At 69.0% G+C, this 24,859-nt stretch overlaps 1 protein-coding gene across 9 annotated transcripts in view; it reads left to right on the top strand.

Moving 5' to 3' along the window:
* The window catches only part of MYH14 (myosin heavy chain 14), a 71,443-nt gene that overhangs the window by 38,702 nt on the left and 7,882 nt on the right, over positions 1-24,859 (top strand). For all 9 annotated transcript variants that reach the window (XM_070063012.1, XM_070063010.1, XM_070063011.1 and 6 more), the window contains 19 exons: positions 810-997; positions 2,362-2,483; positions 3,886-3,955; positions 4,111-4,271; positions 5,249-5,357; positions 7,769-7,900; positions 8,908-9,114; positions 10,293-10,430; positions 11,776-11,899; positions 12,123-12,294; positions 13,641-13,853; positions 14,481-14,625; positions 15,757-15,963; positions 18,611-18,715; positions 18,801-18,953; positions 19,919-20,167; positions 21,060-21,272; positions 22,110-22,322; positions 23,562-23,723. In XM_070063012.1, the coding sequence (XP_069919113.1) occupies positions 810-997; positions 2,362-2,483; positions 3,886-3,955; positions 4,111-4,271; positions 5,249-5,357; positions 7,769-7,900; positions 8,908-9,114; positions 10,293-10,430; positions 11,776-11,899; positions 12,123-12,294; positions 13,641-13,853; positions 14,481-14,625; positions 15,757-15,963; positions 18,611-18,715; positions 18,801-18,953; positions 19,919-20,167; positions 21,060-21,272; positions 22,110-22,322; positions 23,562-23,723 (3,083 nt within the window). The remainder of the gene's footprint in view (positions 1-809; positions 998-2,361; positions 2,484-3,885; positions 3,956-4,110; positions 4,272-5,248; positions 5,358-7,768; positions 7,901-8,907; positions 9,115-10,292; positions 10,431-11,775; positions 11,900-12,122; positions 12,295-13,640; positions 13,854-14,480; positions 14,626-15,756; positions 15,964-18,610; positions 18,716-18,800; positions 18,954-19,918; positions 20,168-21,059; positions 21,273-22,109; positions 22,323-23,561; positions 23,724-24,859) is intronic.

Here is a 24,859-nt window from a genome sequence, read left to right as displayed (position 1 = left end):
GGTGGGTGTCTCCGCGTGGACGGTGAGCCTCGCCGACCAGGAGGGGCCTGGGCTCAGCCCCCTCCTGTCTACCCGGAGGTCTCTCCCTCCCCCTGCTCTCAGCCCCTCAGCAGTTTCCAGAGTGTGTGTGAGGGCAGCCTGCGCGGCCTGAGCACCTACTGTGTGCATCCGACGCCGACACCCAGTGAGGCAGATGCGGGCACGACTGCCCCTCTGCATCAGTGTTACCTCCACCCGTGTGTTAGAACGTGACCATTCTAGGGCGGGGCGGGGGAGTGGCGCCCCCCGGGAGGAGCAGGCCTCAGCTGAGCCCCTCCCACGCACCAGGCCCTGCGCCCTGGGTGGGGGTCCAGGCCGCGGCAGAGGCCCGGCCGCTTCTCACCTGTTGACGCGGCGCCACCTGGCGGCCGCAGGGGGAATGGCGCTACTGTGAAACCCGGGGGCAGTGGGCCCCGCAGAGCGAGGCTCCGGCGTCCTGGGTGGACGCGCTGCGCACCGTGCGACACTCACGGGCTCGGAGCCCTCGGCCAGCGTGGCTGCGCGTCCTAGAGGGGCAGACAAGACAGAGACGGGGGTTGGAGAGGACTCCCCCTGCCCGGCTGCAGTCCCGGATGGTCCGGGTCTCGGGCCTGTGGCCTCAGCGCAGCCCTCCACCTTCCGACCTCAGTTTCCCTGTCTGTCCAGTGGGGCTGCTGGCACCCGCCTCGCCAAGCAGTGGGAGGGGCTCCTTTGCCGGGAGCCCGGTCTCGTACATAGCCTGGCCCATCCGGCCCCCCGCAGCTGACGCGGCCCCTCCCTTGTCCCCACAGTGGAAGGCATCGTGGGGCTGGAACAAGTGAACAGCCTTGGGGATGGCCCTCCGGGCGGCCGGCCGCGCCGGGGCATGTTCCGGACCGTGGGGCAGCTGTACAAGGAGTCCCTGAGCCGCCTCATGGCCACGCTCAGCAACACCAACCCCAGCTTCGTGCGGTGTATCGTCCCCAACCACGAGAAGAGAGTGAGTGACCCAGCCCGGGGAGGCCGGTGCGGTACAGCCCCCCGGGCCCCCACGCGCGCCGCTAGTTGCTTCCGTCCCCGGGCTCCGTGCCCCCTTGGGAAGGGTCACTCACCCGTGTGACGTCAGCGCGCCGAGCTGGGTGCAGGCGCTGGAGACGCCCACGCCTCTTCCCGGGAGTCCGCAGGCCAGCAGCTGGCCGCCTCAAGGGACCGTCCAGCTCCATCTGTGCAGGTGGAAGACGTCGGGTGGGGTTGGGTCTCGTCAGGGAAATCAGGGGAGGCTCCCTGGAGGGGGTGAGCTCGAGGGTGAATGGTTTTCCAAGCAGAGAGCACTGGTGTGCGCTGGGTAAAGTGTTGCCACCTGGGTTCCCAGCCGGCCTTATGCCGACGCCCTCTGCGTGCGGCTGGCCCAGGCTCCTTCGCCCGGGCCTGACCTCCACCTGTGACTTGAGCCGAGGTCACGGTCACTTTCGACCTCCCCGCCCCCCAAGCATTTCCGCCTGGCTGCAGCTCCGCCAGCGCCCTGCGCCGGGCCGTAGTGGGTGCTCGGTAGATGACAGGCGGGGCACGGAGGAGGGTGGAGCCCCGGGAGGGGGGCGGGGCACGGAGGAGGGTGGAGCCCCGGGAGGGGGGGCGGGGCACGGTGGAGGGTGGAGCCCCGGGAGAGGGGGCGGGGCACGGAGGAGGGTGGAGCCCCGGGGGGGGCACGGAGGAGGGTGGAGCCCCGGGAGAGGGGGGCGGGGCACGGAGGAGGGTGGAGCCCCGGGAGAGGGGGGCGGGGCACGGAGGAGGGTGGAGCCCCGGGAGGGGGGGCGGGGCACGGTGGAGGGTGGAGCCCCGGGAGAGGGGGCGGGGCACGGAGGAGGGTGGAGCCCCGGGAGGGGGGCCGGGGCACGGTGGAGGGTGGAGCCCTGGAAGAGGGGGGCGGGGCACGGTGGAGGGTGGAGCCCTGGGAGAGGGGGCGGGGCACGGAGAAGGGTGGAGCCCGTGACCCGGGAGAGGGGGGCGGGGCACGGAGGAGGGTGGAGCCCGTGACCCGGGAGAGGGGGGCGGGGCACGGAGGAGGGTGGAGACCCGGGAGAGGGGGGCGGGGCACGGTGGAGGGTGGAGCCCCGGGAGAGGGGGCGGGGCACGGAGGAGGGTGGAGCCCCGGGAGAGGGGGCGGGGCACGGAGGAGGGTGGAGCCCCGGGAGAGGGGGCGGGGCACGGAGGAGGGTGGAGCCCCGGGAGAGGGGGGCGGGGCACGGAGGAGGGTGGAGACCCGGGAGAGGGGGCGGGGCACGGAGGAGGGTGGAGCCCGTGACCCGGGAGAGGGGCCCGCTGACCGGGCCGCTGACGCGTGCGGCCGCCCGGCCGTCCCCGCAGGCTGGGAAGCTGGAGCCCAGGCTGGTGCTGGACCAGCTGCGCTGCAACGGGGTCCTGGAGGGCATCCGCATCTGCCGCCAGGGCTTCCCCAACCGCATCCTCTTCCAGGAGTTCCGGCAGCGGTGAGCGGGCCGGCGGGGCGGGGGCGGGGCCGGCGGGGGCGGGGGGCAGGGGCGGGGCACGGGGGCTGCGGGGGCGGGGCCGGCGGGCTGCGGGGGGGGGGGGGGCGGGGCTGGCGGGGCACCAGAGGCTGCGGGGGGTGCAGGCTGAGGGCGGCGGGGGGCTGCGGGCAGCAGTGAGCGGGGCACCGGGGGCTGCAGGGGGCGGGGAGCCTGCGGGGGCGGGGCATGGGGCCTGCGGGGGGCGGGGCCTGCGGGCGGCGGGGCGGGCGACTGGGGGCGCAGGCGGGCGGTGGGGGGCTGCAGGCTGAGGGCGGGGCGGGGGCAGGCTGTGCGCGCGCCGGGCGGGGGTGCACCTGCCTTCCCCCCTGCTGCTCGAGGCTGGGGACGCGGGGCTGGGGCCGGGCTGCCAGGGGCGCCCCACATCACGAACGTGAGCTCACTTTAGCGAGTTGCAGTCTGCACTTGTTGAACACAGGATAGGACAGAAAAAAAAGTCAAAGCCGGTAAATTGTAACCAAGTCAGCTTCACACAGGGGAGGGAGCAGCCGCTCATGCAGCTGAGGCTTGGTGGCAGCGGCATTGTAAAAGGGAGAAGAGGGGTGAGATTAACAAGTCCTGCAACCCAGGGCACCCAGAATATTTTTAATTTTAAAGATTTATGTATTTATGTGGAAGGCAGAGTTACAGCGTGGGGGAGGAACAGAGAGAGGGATCTGTCCTCTGGCTCACCCCCCACGTGGCCACAGCAGCTGGGTTGGGCCAGGCTGCAGCCAGGAGCCAGGAGCTCCATCCGGTCTCACGTCCCCTGAGCGTCACTGGCTGCCCTGCCGTCAGCGGGGAGCTGGGATCAGAGGCGGAGCCAGGACTGAACCCCGGCCTCTACTGTGGGGTGTGGGTGCCCACCCGGGGCGGGGGCCGGGGCCGCCCTCCTCTGGACGGCCAGGCCTCACGAGCTGGCTTAGCCAGCGTCGGTGCTGTGGAAATGTCCGTGGCGCGGGGCAGCAGAGTCTGGAGCTGCGGTTGGCTGAATGTGAGCGTAGAACCCGCACACAGGCAGCGGGCCTCAGAGCACTAGGATTTCATGCGACTGTCAACGTCCAGGCAGCGGGCACGGGGTGGGGGCAGGGCTCCGAGGGCCAGCACGCGGGCATCTGTGTCACGGCCCCCAGCTCTCGCAGGAGTCAAGGCCAGGGCTGTGCCCCCTCACGCTTCTGCTCTGAGCCGCCCTGTCCCATGTCCGGGACCCAGGAGGGGGCCAGGCTCCGGGCGGTGGGCTAGCGTGCTTGGCTGGTGTGTGGCGCTCGCCTCATGCTGGTTCTGCCGGTCCCGGTGAGCCCAGCGCCGGCCGCGGCAGGCACGCGGTGACACCTTGCTGGGGTTCCCCAACCCGCCCCTGCTGCAGGTACGAGATCCTGACGCCCAACGCCATCCCCAAGGGCTTCATGGATGGGAAGCAGGCCTGTGAGAAGATGGTGAGCGTGTGCGTGTGCGTGTGTGTGCGTGTGCACGTGTGCAGGGCCCAGGGTGGCGAGCAGGCGGGGAGGGAGGCCAGGCCCTGCCCTCCCTGTTGCCCCCTCCCCGTCACTCCTCCCCCTTCCTCACTGCCGCCTCCCCACACCGACCACAGATCCAGGCCTTGGAGCTGGACCCCAACCTGTACCGTGTGGGCCAGAGCAAGATCTTTTTCCGGGCCGGGGTCCTGGCCCAGCTGGAGGAGGAGCGGGACCTGAAGGTCACGGACATCATCGTGTCCTTCCAGGCAGCCGCCCGGGGATACCTGGCTCGCAGGTGGGGGCCGTGTTCTCTCCCGGGGTCCCGGTGGCTGAGGCCGGCTCAGGCGGGGTGGACCAGACGCCCCGGTGTCAGGGGCTCCTCACAAGAGGCCAGGTGACAGCAGTGGAGGCCCTGGGAGCCCAGGCCTCCTGTGCTGTGGTCCCCGAGGGCCCTGCGCTGAGGGCACTAGACTCAGCCGTGGGGCGAGCAGCCAGCCCCGCCAGTGGACCTGGGCAACAGCCTGACCCCCACCCACCCTGGCCAGGCGTGGACCTGGGCAACAGCCTGACCCCCACCCACCCTGGCCAGGCCCTCGAGGGGCTCCGGCCTGGAGGGGGACCCTGAGGGTCACCGTGGGGTGCGATGACCTTTGATGGGGACTGTGGAGGTGCAGCAAGGGGGCCCTGTCGCAGGCTGACCTGCTGACCAGGGAGGGGCGGGGTCCCAGGAAGGAGGGAGCCCTGCGAAGGCCCGGGGAGCAGGCGCCTGGGCCGTTCCAGGGGTGTGCGAGATAAAGTGAGTGGCAGGCCCTGGTGGGGACCTCGTCCAGGGGCAGCAGGAGCTGCGGTGGCTGAGGGTGGGGAGGGGCAGGTCTGCTCTGGGCGCCCTGAGGGGGGAGGCCCAGGTAGAGGAGGACAGGGCTGGGGGCGGTCCTGTGAGCCCTCCACAGGGGCCCCTGCACACAGCAGGCGTTTAATAACAGCTGCCCGAGTCAGGGAGCTGGGGCAGGCCGGTGGCCGAGCCCCCCCTGCACACAGGGGCTGCCCGAGTGGGGAGCTGTGGCCCACCCCCCCTGCACACAGGGGCTGCCCGAGTGGGGGGGCTGTGGCCGAGCCCCCCGGCACACAGGGGCTGCCCGAGTGGGGGGGCTGTGGCCGAGCCCCCCTGCACACAGGGGCTGCCCGAGTGGGGGGGCTGTGGCCGAGTCCCCCCTGCACACAGGGGCTGCCCGAGTGGGGGGGCTGTGGCTGACCCCCCCGCGCCTCCCCCAGGGCCTTCCAGAGGCGGCAGCAGCAGCAGAGCGCCCTGCGGGTGATGCAACGGAACTGCGCCGCCTACCTCAAGCTGCGGCACTGGCAGTGGTGGCGGCTGTTCACCAAGGTGAGCGGTGTGCACGTGTGTGCGGGTGTGCACGTGTGTGCATGTGTGTGCGTGTGTGCCTGTGTGCGCATGGCTGCACCCCTCGCACAGGCCCAGGAGGCCCGACTGCGGCCGACATGGAGCAGAGGCTCAGGGCAGCTTTGGGCCCAGGGCTGAATCAGGCCCCCGGGACCTCCCTCCAGGCCAGCGACTCCCAGGAGGGCTCCCCGGTGGAGGAGAGCAGTGAACGGACGCAGTTAAAACCAGGACAGAGCTCGCCGGGCACAGTCAGGGAGACCAGGCGGGGGCTTCCAGCCGCCCTCTGCCCAGGCTTCATGGGACAGTGCTTGCCTTCCCCACAGTGATGTATGACAGCACACACAGAACATGCATGACAAAGCATGTAGACAACACACGGCACACGTGTCACGGCACATGTGACAGCACAACAGAACATGTATGATACATCACATGTGACAACACATGAAGCACCATGACAACAAAGCACGTGAACAACATAGCACATGTGTAACACAGCACACACGGAATATATGTGACAAAGCACGTGGACAACATACACAGCTCATGTGTCACAGCACATGTGAAGCACATGGATCACCATGACAGCATGCAGAACACGTATGATGAAGCAATGGACAACATGCATAGCACATGTGACAGCACATGCAGAACATGTATGATACAGCACACGTGACAGCACATGCAGAACATGTATGATACAGCACATGTGACAGCACATGAAGTACCATGACAACACAGAACGTGTAACAAAGCACATGGACAACAGCACATGTGTAACACAGCACATGTGACAGCACACACAGAACATATGTGACAGCACACACGGCACATGTGAACACAAAGCACATGTGGAAGCACACAGAGCACATGTGTGACACAGCACACACCGAGCACTGATGGCACACACGCAGCACACGTGATGGTGCATGCAAAGCACATGTGACAGCACACAGCACTGACTGCACACACAGGACATGTGTGACACAGCACACATGGGGCACTGATGGCACACATGCAGCATGTGTGATGCATATGTGGAACGTGTGTGGCAGTACATACGGAGGACTGTGAGAATAAACATGGAACACCAATGCACACAGTTGACACGTGTGACGGCACACACGGAGCGCTGATGCACACACAGAGAACACGTGTGATGGCGCACACAGCACTGCCGACCCGGGAAGCTCCTCGAGCCTGGTGTCCGTGCCGTGGGCACCCCCATGACTGAGCCCTGTGACTCCGTCTCCGCTCCTGCAGGGCTCAGACGGGCACACCTGCCCAGGCCCCCAGAGAAAGCACATCCGGTGTACACTGTCGGTCACCCCGGGCTCCGCTCGGACAGGACCTCCTAAGGACGCTGACGGCCCCTCCCAGGAGCCTGCAAGGGCTGCGCAGGCCCTGGACGGCCCGGGCCTGCTGAGTCCGCCCCTCCGGGCACCGGGGTCTGTCCCGCGCTGCAGCGCCGTCTGCTTCCCCCTGGTGGTCACCTGCAGAATCTTCCCGCACGGGTCAGCAGCAGGTGCAGGCTCGGCTGGGCTGGCGTGGCCTCCTCTCCAGCCACACCCCAGATCGCCCTCTCAGAGGGCCGGCCAGGGTCACGCACCAGCTCAGAGCCACACGGCGCACATCAGAGGGACCCGGCGGGGGTTGACCTGCGCAAAGCAGAGAGGCGGAGTCAGGTCTTCAGGCTCCAGCCCTGGAGCTGAGGGGCTGGGCGATCCCCCAGCGGGAAATTGGAGAGGAGTTAGGAGGCTGCGCGGGTGTGCAGGGCAGGCCGGCGCTAACCCAGCCCCTCCTCTAAGTGCCGGCGGCTCTCCCGGGGACTGGGGGACGATTGGACACAAAGACGAGGTTCTTCCGGCCTGGAGCCCACAGTCACAGCCGAGGCCAGCGTGCGTGGAAATAAAGCAGACACAGGGCGGCCTGGGAGAAGTTTGCGGGTCCCAGGTCCTGGGAAGCCGCGATGTCACTGGATGGGCACCGAGTGCTGCCGGTGGACGGCTGTGATGGCGGCTGTGACTTAGAGCAGGAAGGACGCACTAGAAACAGCGCGGATCGGGAGGAGGGGAGTGAACTGGGTGAACCGAGTGGAAAACAACGGGGCAGAAGCCATCAGAGTGGGGAGGGCGGTTTGTGGACCGTGTGTGCGTGGGCACGCGCGCGCGCACCTGTCGGCCCCACCTCGTCACGGAGACGCTGGGCCCAGACCTTACACAGCACAGCAGAGGCCATGGTCTGTCTGGGCCACAGGGTTCCCTTGGCAAAACGGGAAAATGCCACATTGGGGTGCTGGCCGGGCACCTGTCTCCAGCCCGAGGGGTGACTCCTTGCTGTGAGCCCCCGGGACTGGAACCCGCGCTCAGGCGTCATCCCCCCCCCCCCGCCAGGTGAAGCCGCTGCTGCAGGTGACGCGGCAGGACGAGGTGCTGCAGGCGCGGGCCCAGGAGCTGCAGAAGGTGCAGGAGCTGCAGCAGCAGAGCGCCCGCGAGGTGGGCGAGCTCCAGGGCCGCGTGGCGCAGGTGAGCGGGGTGGGGCGCCCGCAGGGAGGGGGCGCGGCCTACGTGTGCGTGTGCGGGGGCTGGTCCCGGAGGCGGGGCCCTGAGCGCTGGGCGGGGGCTGGTCCCGGAGGTGGGGCGGGGGCTGGTCCCGGAGGTGGGGCCTGAGCGCTGGGCGGGGGCTGGTCCCGGAGGTGGGGCCTGAGCGCTGGGCGGGGGCTGGTCCCGGAGGTGGGGCCTGAGCTCTGGGCGGGGGCTGGTCCCGGGGTGGGGGGCTGAGCGCTGGGCGGGGGCTGGTCCCAGAGGTGGGGGCCTGAGCGCTGGGCAGAGGCTGGTCCCGGAGGCGGGGCGGGGGCTGGTCCCGGGGTGGGGGCGCGGCCTACGTGTGCGTGTGCGGGGGCTGGTCCCGGGGTGGGGGGCTGAGCGCTGGGCGGGGGCTGGTCCCGGGGTGGGGGCCTGAGCGCTGGGAGGGGGCTGGTCCCGGAGGTGGGGCCCTGAGCGCTGGGCGGGGGCTGGTCCCGGAGGCGGGGCCCTGAGCGCTGGGCGGGGGCTGGTCCCGGGGTGGGGGCCTGAGCGCTGGGCGGGGGCTGGTCCCGGAGGTGGGGGCCTGAGCGCTGGGCGGGGGCTGGTCCCGGAGGTGGGGCGGGGGCTGGTCCCGGAGGTGGGGGCCTGAGCGCTGGGCACGGGCTGGTCCCGGAGGTTGGGGCCTGAGCGCTGGGCGGTGGAGTTTTGGGGGGCAGGGAGATAGGTTTCCATATTGTTGCTATCCTGAAAGAATGCTGGGGCAGCCCTCTTCTTCAGCCTTTTTTGTGTTGTGTTCTCTGCGTTACTTCCTGTGGTTCAATTATCGCGTAGGAGTATTAAGTGATATGTGCAGTGGAGGGCGGCTGGGCAGGGAGAGACTAGGAGGCTGGAGGGAGGGTCCAGGGCGGAGAGCTGGGGGCAGGAGGGACCTGGCGCTCCCGTGCGGGCCACCCTGGGGACAGCGCCTGCTCACTCCTGGCTCCCCCCCACCCCACCCCCGGCCCCAGCTGGAGGAGGAGCGCACCCGCTTGGCGGAGCAACTGCGAGCCGAGGCAGAGCTGTGTGCGGAGGCGGAGGAGACGCGGGGGCGGCTGGCAGCCCGCAAGCAGGAGCTGGAGCTGGTGGTGTCGGAGCTGGAGGCCCGCGTGGGCGAGGAGGAGGAGTGCAGCCGCCAGCTGCAGGGCGAGAAGAGGCGGCTGCAGCAGCACATCCAGGTCCGGACGCCCTGCCCACCGGGCCACGCCCCGCGCCCACTGACCACGCCCCGCGCCCACGGGTCACACCCTGCGCCCACTGGGCCACGCCCACACGACCACGCCCCGTGCGCAGGCCCACTGGCCACACCCACTGGCCACGCCCTGTCCGCTGGGCCCCGCCCTCCATGCCCCTTCTCTTCCCTCCCCACCTCTGCTCTGCAGGCCCCCTCCTGTGCTCCTGAATTCGCAGAAAGCTCAGCTCTGAGCCCCTTACACAGAACCGTACTTCTTAGCTCAATTAAGGGGAGACTAACGGGCGCGAACGTCCGGCGCTGTCGGGTGGGCGCACCAGCGGGTGCACGCCCAGGCCCGCTGCCCTCCCGCCGCACCCCCGCCCCCGGAGATCCAGCGTGCATCTGACACTTAGGGCACGCTGCTACTCGGACGGCAGATGCTCCCGGGGGCACGTGCGCTCTGCCGCCTCTCACAATTCAGAGTGCATTCGCGCGCAGTTCTCCGGTGGCTGATTTCAAGTTAAAGCGAGCGAGGTTAAACAGTAGGAAATCCGGTCCCTCCGTCACACATCTCGCGGCCTCCTCCTTCCGCCGGGGATCAGTGGATGGCAGGACACGTGGCCCTGGCAGATCAGGAGGCCGACCCACGCCGGAGGGGTCTGCGGGGGAGGAGGGCGGGGCCCAGCTGCCGTGGGAGGATGCCACGCTCTGATTGACAGGAACGGGGCCAGGACTAAGTAGCCCTGCCTGGCCCCTGGGTCAGCTGGGAGGGTCAGCCGGCCAGGGCACCTCAACTGCCAGCAAAGCCCACAGGAGGACCTGTGCGGGCGGCGCCACTTGAAGCTCCCCCCCCCCCTTGCAGATGTCAAGGCGGCACAGGAGGCTGACCCTGTCTCCAGGGCGCCTGCCGACGGCCCCAGGCCAGGGCCGGTCTGTGTGGTGTGTCCCCTGTGCACACAACCCCGATCACACACACGAGAGCGCCGTCTCCCTGGGACAGGCGTCCCTAGTACCCTCGGCGCCTGAACAGCCCTGGCATACACGAGGCGCTCCATAAATGCGTGTCGAGTTAATGAGCGCATGGGAAGACCAAGGGTGTGGACCTGGCTGAGCCAGGCTCCCAGACGCTTGGGCCGCCCCTCGCCCCCAGCCCGAGTGCTCACCTTTGCGCCCCGCACGCAGGAGCTGGAGACCCACCTGGAGGCGGAGGAGGGCGCGCGGCAGAAGCTGCAGCTGGAGAAGGTGACGACCGAGGCGCGGCTGAAGAAGTTCGAGGAGGACCTGGTGCTGCTGGAGGACCAGAACGCGAAGCTGAGCAAGGTGGGGCCGCGAGCCGGGCGGGGTGGGGCGGGGCCGAGCGGCGGGGGCAGGGCTGTGAGGAGTGTGGAGTAGGGGGCTGTTGAGAGGCGGCAGGGGCGGGGCTATGAGGAGTGTGGAGTAGGGGGCTGTTGAGAGGCGGCAGGGGCGGGGCTGTGAGCAGCGGGGGCGGGGCTGTGATGAGCAGGGGCGGGGCCGAGCGGCGGGGGCGGGGCCGAGTGGGCGGGGCGGTGAGCGGCGGGGCGGGGCGGTGAGCAGCAGGGGCGGGGCTGTGAGCAGCGGGGGCGGGGCGGCGGGGTGGGGAGTTGGTGTCCGTGTTGTGCGTGAGGTGTCCGGAAACCAACAATGCAGAGCTCCACACGGATGAGATCTGGGCGGGAAGTCGGCTCGTGCCGGCCGCGGTGGAGGAGTGGCGAAGCAAACAGACAAAGGAGCAGGAGACGGGGCTCGGGCCCTAGGCCAGGGAGAAGAGTGGGAGAGCCCCGCTGCGCCTCGTGGTGGGCGGCTGCAGGCGGCGGGAGGAGGAGCGCGGTCTGACCGCCCGCCCGGCCTCTGCCGCCAGGGCCCAGCATCTGTGTGTTCACCCCTCCGTGGATGGAAAACATTGCTTTCTTAAAGAGCTGCATCTGTGCTGGGTGTGTGCAGTGGGTGGGCAGTCCCCAGACAGGAGGGCGTCAGGCGTTAGTCACCCAGAGACCACTAGAAGTTCACAGGGGGCTGAGCCCTTTGTGTGAGAGACCTGAGCATCCGGGGAATTGGGTATGGGCGGGGGTCCGGATGCAGGCGGCAGCTGGAGGTGCAGGGTCAGGTGCACCAGCTTCCTGGGGGCGTCGCTTTGTGGCCCCTCATGATGTAGCCAGGAGCTGGGGGACCCCTGGCTACCTGCGGCAGGGCCGAGGGCACAGACGTTAGGGTATAGTGCAGGGCAGCGGAGAGCGCAGGTGGGACAGGACGTGGCCTGGCCCTGGCTGCGGCGCCATCATCACCATCCTGTTGGGCTCTGACCCCGCCTCTCCTTAGGACGGTGCTCGCTCCATTGGGTTCGGGTCAGGGTTAGCCGCTCGAAGTCTGCAGGCTACTGCCCCAGGCCAGGTTCCTCAGCCCTCAGGTGCTGGTCCCGGGCCAGGCCGTGCGCAGGCTGGGGCGGCACCCGAGAGTCCCCATCCGCCCAGCTCCGGGAAGGCAGCGGCCGGGCCAGGACGCTCCGGGCAGTGTTTTCCAGGACTGGAGTCAGTGGGCTGCTGGGCCAGCGGCTGGTGCCGGACTTGAGGTCCGGGCAGGAACGGGCGCGGGGCGAATGCGCAGGTGAGGCCGCGCGGCCCGGCTCTCAGCGCTCCCCACCCCTCAGGAGCGGAAGCTGCTGGAGGAGCGGCTGGCCGAGTTCTCCTCCCAGGCGGCCGAGGAGGAGGAGAAGGTCAAGAGCCTCAACAAACTCCGGCTCAAATACGAGGCCACCATCGCGGACATGGAGGGTGAGCGCCCGGCGTCTGCGCATGCTCCCACGCGGGCAGACGGGACAGGCAGACGGAGGGCCGCCCAGCTCCGCCCGTCTCTCGCTCTCCGTCTCGGGTCAGGGTCGGAGCGGGAGGCACGGGCTGCCGCGGGGTGGGGGGGGGGAGTGACCGGGAGAGGAGCGCCCCCGGGCCTGGCCCCCAGGGTCCCGGGGGGGATACGCTGAGCGCGGCCACCCCGCAGACCGCCTGCGGAGGGAGGAGAAGGGCCGTCAGGAGCTGGAGAAGCTGAAGCGGCGGCTGGACGGCGAGAGCTCGGAGCTGCAGGAGCAGGTGCTGGAGCAGCAGCAGCGGGCGGAGGAGCTGCGGGCCCAGCTGGGCCGTAAGGAGGAGGAGCTGCAGGCCGCGCTGGCCAGGTGCGGCGGGCGGCCGGGGCGCCGGGGGCGGGCCCGGGGTGCCGGGGGCGGGGCGGGGGGCGGGGCGGGGGCGGGTGGCCGGGGCGCCAGGGGCGGGGCGGGGGGCGGGGCGCCGGGGGGCGAGGCTGGGGCGTCCACCGGGTCCAGGGGAAAGTGCAGGCGCCCAGCAGGGGGAAGCCCCGCGGCTCCCGCGCTGCGCCCCAGAGCCAGCGCAGTTGTAATTGTGTCAGGATCAACGGGCGCCTGCTGTGTGCCCAGGAGGCACTCGGTGTCCAGTGCTGTGACGCCCTGTGCCCCCTGCAGCCACGATGCCCTTGGCTTTGGGTACAGCTCCGCTTCAGACACGTCACAGGTGGGAAGATGCCCGCCTGAGTCGGTGATACTCTGTGTTGGGTGTGTGAGTTAGGAACATGCACTCTCAGTCTAACTTCTGGATTCAGTCCCGACTCCTCCCCTTCCCGGCCACATGGTCTCACCCAGGCGACACCATCGCTCTGGCCTCAGTCTTCATCTGTGAAATGGGGCGACCACAGAAGGGGTGCATCCAACTGTGGGCAGAGGCTAAGCCCCTATAAAGGCTAGAAATACATTTTAATTTTTATTGATTGTTTTGAGAGAGCTGTTCCAAGTGCAAGTTAACCCCTCGGATGCCTGCAGCGGCCGGGGCTGGGCTGGGCCGAGCCGGGAACCAGCTCAGCCCAGGTCTCCCACGGCATTGGCAGGGACCCAGCTCCTGGAGCCCGGGTCTCAGGCCCTGGTGCTGACCCAGCAGTCGCTCGCTGCCCCGGGCCCAGTCCCAGCCACCTCTACCCCACGCTCTGCCTAGCCCACACCTGCGCACCTTTCTCGCTCCCCGTGTTTTCCCAGCGGAGGGCTGGGCTCAGTTGCACCCTCTGTTAGACCCAGAGCTGCTGTGTAGAGGCTGAGCCACTGGGCGGGGCAGGGGTGGAGAGAGGCGGCCGCCCAGGCCTGGTGGCCCCTGAGCCGTTACCCCCAGCTCAGCGCCGTTTGCGCTGACACCAGGGCTGTGAGGAGAGGCTGTGGGCTCGGCCCAACCGTGCCCTCCTCTCAGGCGCCTTCCCCACGCTGGGCCTCGGTTCTTCACCCGGCACCAGCAAGAACCAAGGGGCTGCCTGAGGCCAGGGCCCAGTGGGCGTTTCCCGCGTGAGGAAGTCGGTGTCGGTCCCACTTCACAGCTGAGGAAACTGAGGCGCACAGTGTTGAAGTCTCGGGCCCAAGGGCAGAGCGGGGATCGGAGCCCAGGAATGCCCCCCGCAAAGCCGGCCCCCGCCTCTCCGTCCCTGGCGCCCACCTGCCCTGAACCGCCTCCTGGTTCTCACCCCCAGGGCAGAGGACGAGGGCGGGGCCCGGGCCCAGCTGCTCAAATCCCTGCGGGAGGCGCAGGCCGGACTGGCGGAAGCCCAGGAGGACCTGGAGGCCGAGCGCGCGGCCAGGGCCAAGGCGGAGAAGCAGCGCCGGGACCTGGGGGAGGAGCTGGAGGCGCTGCGGGGCGAGCTGGAGGACACCCTGGACTCCACCAACGCGCAGCTGGAGCTCAGGTAAGGACGCAGCCAGTGCGCGGCGTGGGACCTGCAGAGCGGGCGCCGGGAGCGGGCTGGGGGCGGGGCCGGGAGGATGGGGCGGGGCTGGGGAGAGGGAGGGGCGGGGTCGGAGGAAAGAGGGGGCGGGGCCAAGGATAGGACGGGCCAGGGAGACGGCTTGGGGAGAGAGGGGCGGGGCCATGGAGAGGGAGGGCGGGGCCCGGGAGACGACAGGAGAGGATCAGGAGCGAGTCCAAGTCCTCACCGAGGCTTAGCCGAAAGTTTGCTGAGCACCAGCTCCAGGCCACGCTGGGCAGAGCGGAGTCAGACAGGCGTTACCGTCAGGGGCTTCCAGTCTCAGGGGGAGCAGACAGGGCCGGTCCAGGGCACTGCGGGTGATGCGTGAGCGCGCCCAGCCACGGCCAGGGCAGCGGATGCAGGACACTGCCCCGAGGGGCCTCTCGGGGTTTGGAGATGAGCATGAGCTCACCCTCAAAGCCGCTGCCCTCTCCCGACATCACTGCCCAGCGCCCTGGGAGAGGAGAGGGAGGGGAGCCAGGAGGCACGGCCCGCTGCGGGGGGCTCTCCGCAGTCCCCGCCTTCCCTGCTCTGGAAGTTTCCCCTCTCGCCCCCCCTCCATGGCAGGTCAAAGAGGGAGCAGGAGGTGACGGAGCTGAAGAAGACGCTGGAAGAGGAGACGCGTCTGCACGAGCTGGCCGTGCAGGAGCTCAGGCAGCGCCATGGCCAGGCGCTGGGGGAGCTGGCGGAGCAGCTGGAGCAGGCCCGCCGGGTGAGTGTGGGGCGGGGCTGGGGCGGGGCTGGGGAGCTGGAGCAGGCCCGCGGGTGCGTGTGGGGCGGGGCTGGGGCGGGGCTGGGGCGGAGCTGGGGAGCTGGAGCAGGCCCGCCGGGTGCGTGTGGGCCGGGGCGGGGCCGGCGCCTCGCGGGAGGCGTGGCCTTGGGGCGGGGCTGGAGCAGGTGCCTCTGCAGGAGGCGTGGCTTTGGGGCGGGGTAGGGGCAAGCACCTCTGCAGGAGGCGTACCCAGGGAGGAACTTGTGCGGGAGGCGGAGCCGCTGGGGGGGGCTATGGGGCGGGTCCAGGGCAGGCGCCTGGAGGAGGCATGGCCTTGGGACAGGGCCGTGGCAGGCACTTCTGCGGAGGGCGTGGCCTTGGGGCGGGGCCTGGGCAGGTGCTTCTGCAGGAGGAGGGGTTGGAGGTGGGGCCGGAGCAGGCGCCTCTGGCTGGTTCCAGGCCGGCAGGTCTCCCTGGGGCTTTCCTCAGCCATGCACGTCCCCATCCACCTTTATGGAGTGTGTACTGTGCTTTAGGAAGGGTGCTGGGGTCCCAGCCGTAGACACAGCCCCGAGTCCTGCCCTCCCTCAGTGGGAGAGGGGGAAGCACGCCGTCTACAGACAAGCGTGAAGTAGTGGGTGCTGTGGGAAGACAAGGATCCGGGCGGGGATCAGAGTGCTGAGTCGGGCTGTGATTGCAACCAGGCCCTGGGGGGTTCTGGGAGGAGGTGACGTCTGAGTGGGGGACTCTGGGAGGAGGTGATGTCTGAGTAGACCAGGCCCTGGGGGGCTCTGGGAGGAGGTGACATCTGAGTGGGGGGCTCTGGGAGGAGGTGACGTCTGAGTGGGGGGCTCTGGGAGGAGGTGACGTCTGAGTGGGGGACTCTGGGAGGAGGTGACGTCTGAGTAGACCAGGCCCTGGGGGACTCTGGGAGGAGGTGACGTCTGAGTGGGGGACTCTGGGAGGAGGTGACGTCTGAGTAAAACAGTGAGGGAGGTGAGGGGTGGGGGCCTGGGCATCAGGGGAGCTGTGTTCCAGGCCACCGCAGACAGCCAGTGCAAAGGCCCTGGGGCAGGAGTGTGTCTGGCCTGGGGTGGGAGGGCTCAGACCTCTGTCTCCCTCCCCTGCCAGGGCAAGGGTGCCTGGGAGAAGACCCGGCTGGCTCTGGAAGCCGAGGTGTCTGAGCTGCGGGCGGAGCTGGGCAGCCTGCAGACCGCTCGTCAGGAGGGTGAGCAGCGCAGGCGTCGCCTGGAGTCACAGCTGCAGGAAGTGCAGGGCCGGGCCGGCGACGGGGAGCGGGCACGCGTGGAGGCCGCGGAAAAGCTGCAGCGGGCCCAGGTGAGCGGGTGGGGGTGGGGAGGGCCCCCATCTCTGGGCAGCTGTCTGAGCTATGGTCACCTTGACAATGAGTAGCTGGTGGCTGGGGTGGGGGAGGAGTGCCCCCATCTCTGGGCTGCTGTCTGGGCCATGGCCACCTTGACCATGAGTAGCTGGTGGCTGGGGGGGGGGGGAGTGCCCCCCATCTCTGGGCTGCTGTCTGGGCCATGGCCACCTTGACCATGAGTAGCTGGTGGCCGGGGGCAGGGGGGAGTGCCCCCATCTCTGGGCTGCTGTCTGGGCCATGGCCACCTTGACCATGAGTAGCTGGTGGCTGGGGTGGGGGAGGGAGTGCCCCCATCTCTGGGCTGCTGTCTGGGCCATGGCCACCTTGACCATGAGTAGCTGGTGGCTGGGGGGGAGGAGTGCCCCCCATCTCTGGGCTGCTGTCTGGGCCATGGCCACCTTGACCATGAGTAGCTGGTGGCCGGGGGCAGGGGGGAGTGCCCCCATCTCTGGGCTGCTGTCTGGGCCATGGCCACCTTGACCATGAGTAGCTGGTGGCCGGGGGCAGGGGGGAGTGCCCCCATCTCTGGGCTGCTGTCTGGGCCATGGCCACCTTGACCATGAGTAGCTGGTGGCTGGGGTGGGGGAGGGAGTGCCCCCATCTCTGGGCTGCTGTCTGGGCCATGGCCACCTTGACCATGAGTAGCTGGTGGCTGGGGGGGGGGAGTGCCCCCCATCTCTGGGCTGCTGTCTGGGCCATGGCCACCTTGACCATGAGTAGCTGGTGGCCGGGGGCAGGGGGGAGTGCCCCCATCTCTGGGCTGCTGTCTGGGCCATGGCCACCTTGACCATGAGTAGCTGGTGGCTGGGGTGGGGGAGGGAGTGCCCCCATCTCTGGGCTGCTGTCTGGGCCATGGCCACCTTGACCATGAGTAGCTGGTGGCCAGGGGCGGGGGGGAGTGCCCCCATCTCTGGGCTGCTGTCTGGGCCATGGCCACCTTGACCATGAGTAGCTGGTGGCTGGGGTGGGGGAGGAGTGCCCCCATCTCTGGGCTGCTGTCTGGGCCATGGCCACCTTGACCATGAGTAGCTGGTGGCTGGGGTGGGGGAGGGAGTACCCCCATCTCTGGGCTGCTGTCTGGGCCATGGCCACCTTGACCATGAGTAGCTGGTGGCCAGGGGCGGGGGGGGGAGTGCCCCCATCTCTGGGCTGCTGTCTGGGCCATGGCCACCTTGACCATGAGTAGCTGGTGGCTGGGGTGGGGGAGGAGTGCCCCCATCTCTGGGCTGCTGTCTGGGCTATGGCCACCTTGACCATGAGTAGCTGCTGCATGCCAAACACTCTTTGTAGAGCAGAGCTGATAGTGTTCCCATTTTACACACGGGGAAACTGAGACCCAGGGAAATAAAGTTGCCTGCCTAAGGTCACTCAGAGCTGAAACTCAAAACTGAGGGCCACTCCGGCGTCCCTTTGGCCCTCAGCCCCGTCACAGCCCAGTCTCTCCTGTGTCTGTCCTGGCTTCTACTAGTTCATGGTCTGATAAGAAAATCCTGGGGTAGAACTCTGAACTGCATTGGGGCACTCTCCTACTGTCACTAGTCAAAGAAAAGTAGGTGTTGCCGTGGATTCCTTCCGAGAGGAGGAGCATGGTGGGGGCAAGAGGTGCGGAGTCACCACACAGACCCCGGGAGTCGATGAAAGCAGGCCAGAAACGAACAGCCACAGACTCGTTTATTTCAGTTGGTGCAGCAGCTTAAATAGCCAAGGCAGCCAATCCGGTCAAGGGGTGGTTTATGCCCTAACCAATCACAGCCTGTTGTCAGGCAGACTCTGTTGCCAGCGGCCATCTTGGCATGGCCTTCTCATTCCACCACATTTCTATTTTTATTCTTTTTAAATATTTACTTGAAAGAGTTAGAGAGAGGGAGAGATAGAGGTCTTCCATCTGCTGGTTCACTCTCCAGATGGCCGCAACGGCCAGAGCTGGGCCCATCCGAAGCCAGGAGCTTCTTCTGGGTCTCCCAAGTGGGTGCAGGGGCCCAAGGACTTGGGCCATCTTCCACTGCTTTCCCAGGTGCATTAGCAGGGAGCTGGGTGGGCAGTGGAGCAGACGAGACGGGAACGGGTGTCCATAGAGGATGCCAGTGCCACAGGTGGTGGCTTTACTCACTACACCACGGCCCCAGAAAAGCAGGTTTTAAAAATTCATGGTGTTTTGTGTTCGGCCCAATGATCTATGGTGTTCATGACTGAGAATACAGACAAGCAGAGAGCCAATGAGAGAGTGAGTTTTAACCCACTGTCTCTCCAGGGGGCTCCACTGTTACTGTCTTTACAATACGTGTTAGGGAGAAGGGGCCCACGTGCTTGAGCCATCATCCGCCGTCCCCTAGCGCACACGTTAGCAGGGGGCCGGAATGGGAAGCAGAGCAGGATTCTGCCTCCTGCCTGCTGTGCCAGGCTCCGCCCACGACGGCTCTGCGCGGACGGTCCACGTCCAGGAGCGGCTCGCTGGGTCCCGGGTCCCGGGCCGCTCTGTGTGTTTCCCGCGGCGGCTGTGCCACTTTACACTCACACCTGGTGGGGACTGGGGCCGGGCTGGGCGGAGGCTGCGCGCGGCGTGGGGGTGGGGGGACCTCACCCAGCCGCTCCGCCCCACAGGCTGAGCTGGAGACCGTGTCCGGCGCGCTGAGCGAGGCCGAGTCCAGAGCCATCAAGCTGAGCAAGGAGCTGAGCAGCACGGAAGCCCAGCTGCACGACGCCCAGGTGACCCGGCCTGCCTTGACCCCGCGGCAACCCCCCCGCATCCTTCTCCCCACTGCACCTGACCTCCACCGCCCCCCACCCCCAGGAGCTGATGCAGGAGGAGACCAGGGCCAAGCTGGCCCTGGGGTCCCGGGTCCGAGCCATGGAGGCCGAGGCGGCCGGGCTGCGGGAGCAGCTGGAGGAGGAGGCCGCTGCCCGGGAGCGGGTGGCCCGCGAGCTGCAGGCGGCCCAGGCCCAGGTGAGCCACCCCCGCGGCGCCTGCAGGGCACCGCAGCCCAGCGCCCTGCCCAGCGACGGGCCCGGGTCAGTCCCCCGCACGCCCTCCTCGCCTCCGGATTCCCTCACCGCCCATGCGCCAGCCCAGCCCTGCGGCCCTGGACTCTACCTTGTTCCACACTGCCCGTCCACCCGGCCCCAGCCCCGGCCCCAGCCCCCCGCTCCTGCCTGGACCGGTCTCTGTCCCCCATGCAGCTCATCCCCTGTGCACTCTGCCTGTCCCCAGAGCTGCCCTCCAGTGCTGGCTGCCCCCTGGTGGCTGCCCGGTTCCTGACTCTGCCCGGCAGCAGAGGCCTGTGCCCTCTGGTCCCCCCTTGCCCTCAGCTGCGTCCACGCCCCCCTCGGGCCTCGCTCCCCACCTCACTCAGAGAACCCCTTTCCTTCTTCTGGACTTAACACCCATCTCCCCCACTCTCAGACATCTTCTCCCCTCCCCCTCCCCTCCCTCCCAACTCCAGTCACCTGGGGCTGTGGCTCTGTGAGCCCCTTCCGGGTGGAACCCCGTGGGTTAGGCCTGGGTCGCCAGCACAGAGCCTGTGCACAGTCAGCAGTGGGACGTGACTTTGAATGAATGAGTGACGGCGCCTCCAGCTGCTGAACTCCTATGTGTACCTGGAGACCCGTCTCAAATGCCCCCTCCTCTGGGACGCCTCTCCTAGTGTCCTAATCAGATCCTGGGCCCCTCCTGAGGAATCAATCCCATGATGCTCTGCTTCTTCTGCCTGAACCCGCAGCCCGCTAGCCCCTGCCCCCTGGGTGCACCCCAGGAAAGGGTGAAGAGCCGTGGCTCACGGTCCTGTCGGCCTCAGCCGTGCTCTGGGCAACTTCTTTCCCTGCCCAGGCCTCCGTCTCCTCCCCTGGGACACGGGGCCTGCCCGGCCCCCACCTGGGTCCCTCACAGCCCTCACTCTCCCTCCCCCCCCCCAGCTCTCAGACTGGCGGCGACGGCAGGAGGAGGAGGCAGGGGCCCTGGAGGCAGGGGAGGAGGCGCGGCGCAAGGCCGCCCGCGAGGCCGAGGCCCTGGCCCAGCGCCTGGCGGAAAAGACGGAGGCGGCGGAGCGGCTGGAGCGCGGGCGGCGGCGGCTGCAGCAGGAGCTGGACGACGCCACGGTGGACCTGGAGCAGCAGCGGCAGCTCGTGAGCACGCTGGAGAAGAAGCAGCGCAAGTTCGACCAGGTGCGTGCCTCGGTCTGCCCGGCTGGGAAGTGGGCGCGTGGCCGCGGCGAGGAGCAAGGCCTGCTCTCTCGGGCCTCTGGGGAGCCGGCAGGCCTGGCCTGTGCCTGCTGTCCCGGCGTGATGACCCACGGTTAGCCCCGGCGCCACCTTTCACTTCCCGGGGGCGCTGGTTTGGGCGACGGTTTCGGGTGCCCCAGAGGCTGCCTTGGGGGTGCAGTGGAGGAATGCGTCTCACCTCTGCTGTTCCTGGGTGCTTCAGGCAAGCCGCTCTGACCGTCTCTGCCTCGGCCTGCCCATCTGGAAGGTGGGCGTACGAGCGAGGTGGAAGTCCCAGGACCCCAGAGCGAAACTCGGGCCGCCGCGAGAGGCTGGCATCCCGGGCTGGCCGCGGGCCTGGAGCAGAGGCCGCCGAGACTCCCCGCCTTGATTTGGGCACTGAGAAAGCGCAGGTGGGCGGGGCCCCGCTCTGCCCTCCGAGCTGGCCGAGCTCCCTGCGGTCCGGCTCCTGTTACAGTGGCTCCTGGCGGCTGGACAGGGAGACGCCGTCGTGAGTTTGTGTCCATCCAGCCTCGGTCACGGGGCTCCCTGCGGCTCTGACTCGGTGTTTCTGCTGTTTATCAATTTGGAGATTCTCAACCTTTTTTTAAAAAAAGATTTTTATTCGAGAGGTAGCGTTAAAGACAGAGAGAGAGAGAAGTCTTCCATCCGCTGGTTCACTCCTCCAATGGCCACAGCCGCCGGAGCTGTGCCGATCCGAAGCCAGGAGCTGTTTTTAAAGAAAGCAGGGCAGGCTGGAGTCTAAATGCGCGCCTGTGTGTGCTCGCCCACCACCGCCCCGTCCTCCGCCCGCGGTAGTTCCCGCGCCGCCAACCCGCCCCGTGCCCGCCCGCAGCTCCTGGCCGAGGAGAAGGCGGCTGTCCTGCGGGTGGTGGAGGACCGCGAGCGCGCCGAGGCCGAGGGCCGGGAGCGCGAGGCCCGCGCCCTGGCGCTGACGCGGGCGCTGGAGGAGGAGCAGGAGGCGCGCGCGGAGCTGGAGCGCCAGAACCGGGCGCTGCGGGCCGAGCTGGAGGCGCTGCTGAGCAGCAAGGACGACGTCGGCAAGAGCGTGAGCGTGGGGGCGGGGCGAGGGGCGTGGGAGGAGCCGTGGGGCGGGGCGAGGGTGTGGGCGGCACCATGGGGCGGGGCGAGGGGCGTGGGCAGGGGTGTGGGGCGGGGCGAGGGGCGTGGGAGGGGTTGTGGGAGGAGCCGTGGGAGGAGCTGTGGGGGCAGGACGTGGGAGGGGACGTGGGGCGTGGGCAGAGCCGTGGGGCGGGGCGAGGGGCGTGGGAGGAGCCATGGGGCAGGGTGAGGGGCGTGGGCAGAGCCGTGGGGCATGGGAGGGGACTTGGGAGCGGAGTGAGGGGCGTGGGCGGAGCTGTGGGAGGGGCGTGGGGGGAGTCGTGGGGGCGGGGTGTGGGAGGGGTGTGGGAGTATCCGTGGGAGGAGCTGTGGGGGCAGGACGTGGGAGGGGATGTGGGGCGTGGGAGGAGCCGTGGGCATGTGGGAGGAGCCGTGGGGTTGTGGGAGGAGCTGGATGACAAACAGGAGGCAGGCCGGGGGCCCTCCCGAGGCCGCAGGCAGACCCTGTCCATCGCCGCGGGTACTACGCGCATAGCCCCTGCCCTGCCATGCTCAGAGTCCGTCCCAGGGGCGGGCGTAGTGGGAGACCACGTGCACCCACTGTCACGGGACGGCTGACGAGGGCCAGGAGCGCGGGCTGAGTGTGAGAGCGCTCCTACAGCTTTCTTACACGGTGTGTCAGGATGATTGACACGTGCCAGTTCAAGAGCACAATGAATGAACTAGGATGGACACGTTGTCCTGCGCCTTCCCGACCGCTATCGAAGCATCTCCCCCGCCCAGGGCCCTAGCTCCGCGCCCAGCCCACTGTCCCTGCCGCCAGGTACACGAGCTGGAGCGAGCCCGCCGCGTGGCGGAGCAGGCGGCCACCGACCTGCGAACTCAGGTGACGGAACTGGAGGATGAGCTGACGGCGGCCGAGGACGCCAAGCTGCGCCTGGAGGTGACGGTGCAGGCGCTCAAGGCACAGCACGAGCGGGACCTGCAGGGCCGCGACGAGGCCGGCGAGGACCGGCGGAAGCAGCTAGCCAAGCAGGTGCAGCAGGGGCGCTGGGGGCCGGCAGTGGGGGTGAGCCGGGACTAGCCAGGCAGGTGCAGGCAGGGGCGCTGGGGGCTGGCAGCGGGGGTGAGCCGGGGCTAGCCAGGCAGGTGCAGCAGGGGGCACTGGGGGCCGGCAGTGGGGGTGAGCCGGGGCTAGCCAAGCAGGTGCAGCAGGGGCACTGGGGGCCGGCAGTGGGGGTGAGCCGGACTAGCCAGGCAGGTGCAGCAGGGGCGCTGGGGGCCGGCAGCGGGGGTGAGCCGGACTAGCCAGGCAGGTGCAGGAAGGGGGCGCTGGGGGCCGGCAGTGGGGGTGAGCCGGGGCTAGCCAGGCAGGTGGACAAGGGGGCGCTGCGGGGGTGAGCCGGGGCTAGCCAGGCTGGTGCAGCAGGGGCACTGGGGGCCGGCAGCGGGGGTGAGCCGGACTAGCCAGGCAGGTGCAGGAAAGGGGCGCTGGGGGCCGGCAGCGGGGGTGAGCTGGGGCTAGCCAGGCAGGTGCAGGAAGGGGCGCTGCGGGGGTGAGCCGGGGCTAGCCAGACAGGTGCAGGCAGGGGCGCTGCGGGGGTGAGCCAGGTGGTCTCAGGGTCTCGCCCACGCACCCGCCGTGAACATAGCTGCACACTTCCTGCTGCTGGCCTAGCGACACACTCGCCATCCCCCAAACCCACCACCCACAGCCAACCCTCACCCACTAGGCCTCTGTGCACCCTGCCCTCCACCAACTCCCGCGTTCATTCAGGCCTGGGGTCGCTGCCGGCTCAGCTGCAGCACCCCCCCCCCCCGCTGCCTCCTGTCGTTGGCCCCCTCCACACGTCTCCACGTGGCTGCATAGGCCCGTAGCCCACTGCTTTCCCACGCTGACCATCTGCGGGGGACACTGCTGGGCGCAGTGCGTGGGGTCAGATGGACCCCTCCAACAGCCTCGGGCCGCCAGGGGGCGGCAGGCATTGGGACGGCAGGGAGGAGGCTCGGGCTGTCTCTGTCCACTCTGCCCCTCACCCAGCCACACATGAGTGTCAGGACTGCCCTGGGGGTGCTGGGAGCCCGGAGCCATGGGAGGGCTGCACACAGGCGCACAGAGACCCCCCTGGAACCCCTCGTGGGAATGGCCAGGAAGGGGACCTGCGAGAGGGGAGGAACCAAGCCTGCGCTGGCCGCGAGGACCGCACAGGGCCGGAGCAGGCCTCCAGGGCGGACGATCGCACGGAGCCCCTGACCGGCCCCTCGCCGCCCCCAGCTGCGAGACGCCGAGGTGGAGCGGGACGAGGAGCGCAAGCAGCGGGCGCTGGCCGTGGCCGCCCGCAAGAAGCTGGAGGCAGAGCTGGAGGAGCTGCGGGCGCAGACGGAGTCCGCGGGGCAGGGCAAGGAGGAGGCGGTGAAGCAGCTGCGCAAGATGCAGGTGCGGGGCGTGGCGGGGCAAGGAGGGGGCGTGGCGGGGCAAGGAGGCGGGGCGTGGGCGGGGCGTGGGCGGGGCGGGCGTGGTGTGGATGGGGCAGGGCAAGGAGGAGGGGGGTGGCGCGGCAGGGCAAGGAGGAGGCGGTGAAGCAGCTGCGCAAGATGCAGGTGCGGGGCGTGGCGGGGCAAGGAGGGGGCGTGGCGGGGCAAGGAGGCGGGGCGTGGGCAGGGCGGGCGTGGTGTGGATGGGGCAGGGCAAGGAGGAGGGGGGTGGCGGGGCAGGGCAAGGAGGAGGCGGTGAAGCAGCTGCGCAAGATGCAGGTGCGGGGCGTGGCGGGGCAAGGAGGCGGGGCGGGGGTGGGGCGGGGGCAGGGCAAGGCGGGGCAAGGAGGCGGGGCAGGGCGTGGTGGGCAGGGCAAGGAGGAGGCGGTGAAGCAGCTGCGCAGGATGCAGGTGTGGGGCGTGGCGGGGGCGGGGCAGGGCAAGGAGGGGGCGAGGCGGGGCGGGGGCAGGTAAGGAGGAGGGGCGTGGTGGGGCAAGGAGGCGTGGCGGGGGCAGGGCAAGGAGGAGTTGGTGAAGCAGCTGCGCCCTCCGGATGCAGGTGACGGGCGGGGCGGGGCGGGGGCGTGGATGGGGGCGGGGCGATGAAGCAGCGGCGCAGGGTGCAGGGGCGTGGCGGGGGCGGAGTGGGGCGGGAGGTGTCTGGGCGGGAGCCTCTGCCAGTCTGAGAGCCCCTTGGAGCCAAGCCCTCTGCCCCCGTGGGCCGCGTTCGCGCCTCTGGAGACATCGTGCCCCGGGTGCCCGCGTGCTTCCTTATGTTTTTATTCACTTTATTTAAACTGTTGAGTTTAAGAAATGTGACTGTATGGGGAGGAAGAGAGACGGAGCCGCCATCTGCTGGCTCACTCCTCGGATGCCCGCGTCTGCTAGAACCCGGCCGGGGCAGCGGGCGCTGGGAGCTGCACCAGGCGTTCCACGTGGACGCAGGGCCCGGCTGCCCCCGGGTGGGCATGAGCACGGAGCCGGGTCAGACGTGGGCGCGGCACTCAAAGCCCGGCACTGAAACACGGGGTTGGCGTCTGAACCGCTAGGGCACAGGCCCTCCCCAAAATGCTGACGGCTTAGCGCACTTTCCTCATT

The sequence above is a fragment of the Oryctolagus cuniculus genome, chromosome 18, assembly GCF_964237555.1.
Source record: "Oryctolagus cuniculus chromosome 18, mOryCun1.1, whole genome shotgun sequence".
NCBI lineage: Eukaryota > Metazoa > Chordata > Mammalia > Lagomorpha > Leporidae > Oryctolagus > Oryctolagus cuniculus.
The sequence above is the reverse complement of the archived record's forward strand: the minus strand, read 5'-3'. Positions and strand labels throughout refer to the sequence as shown.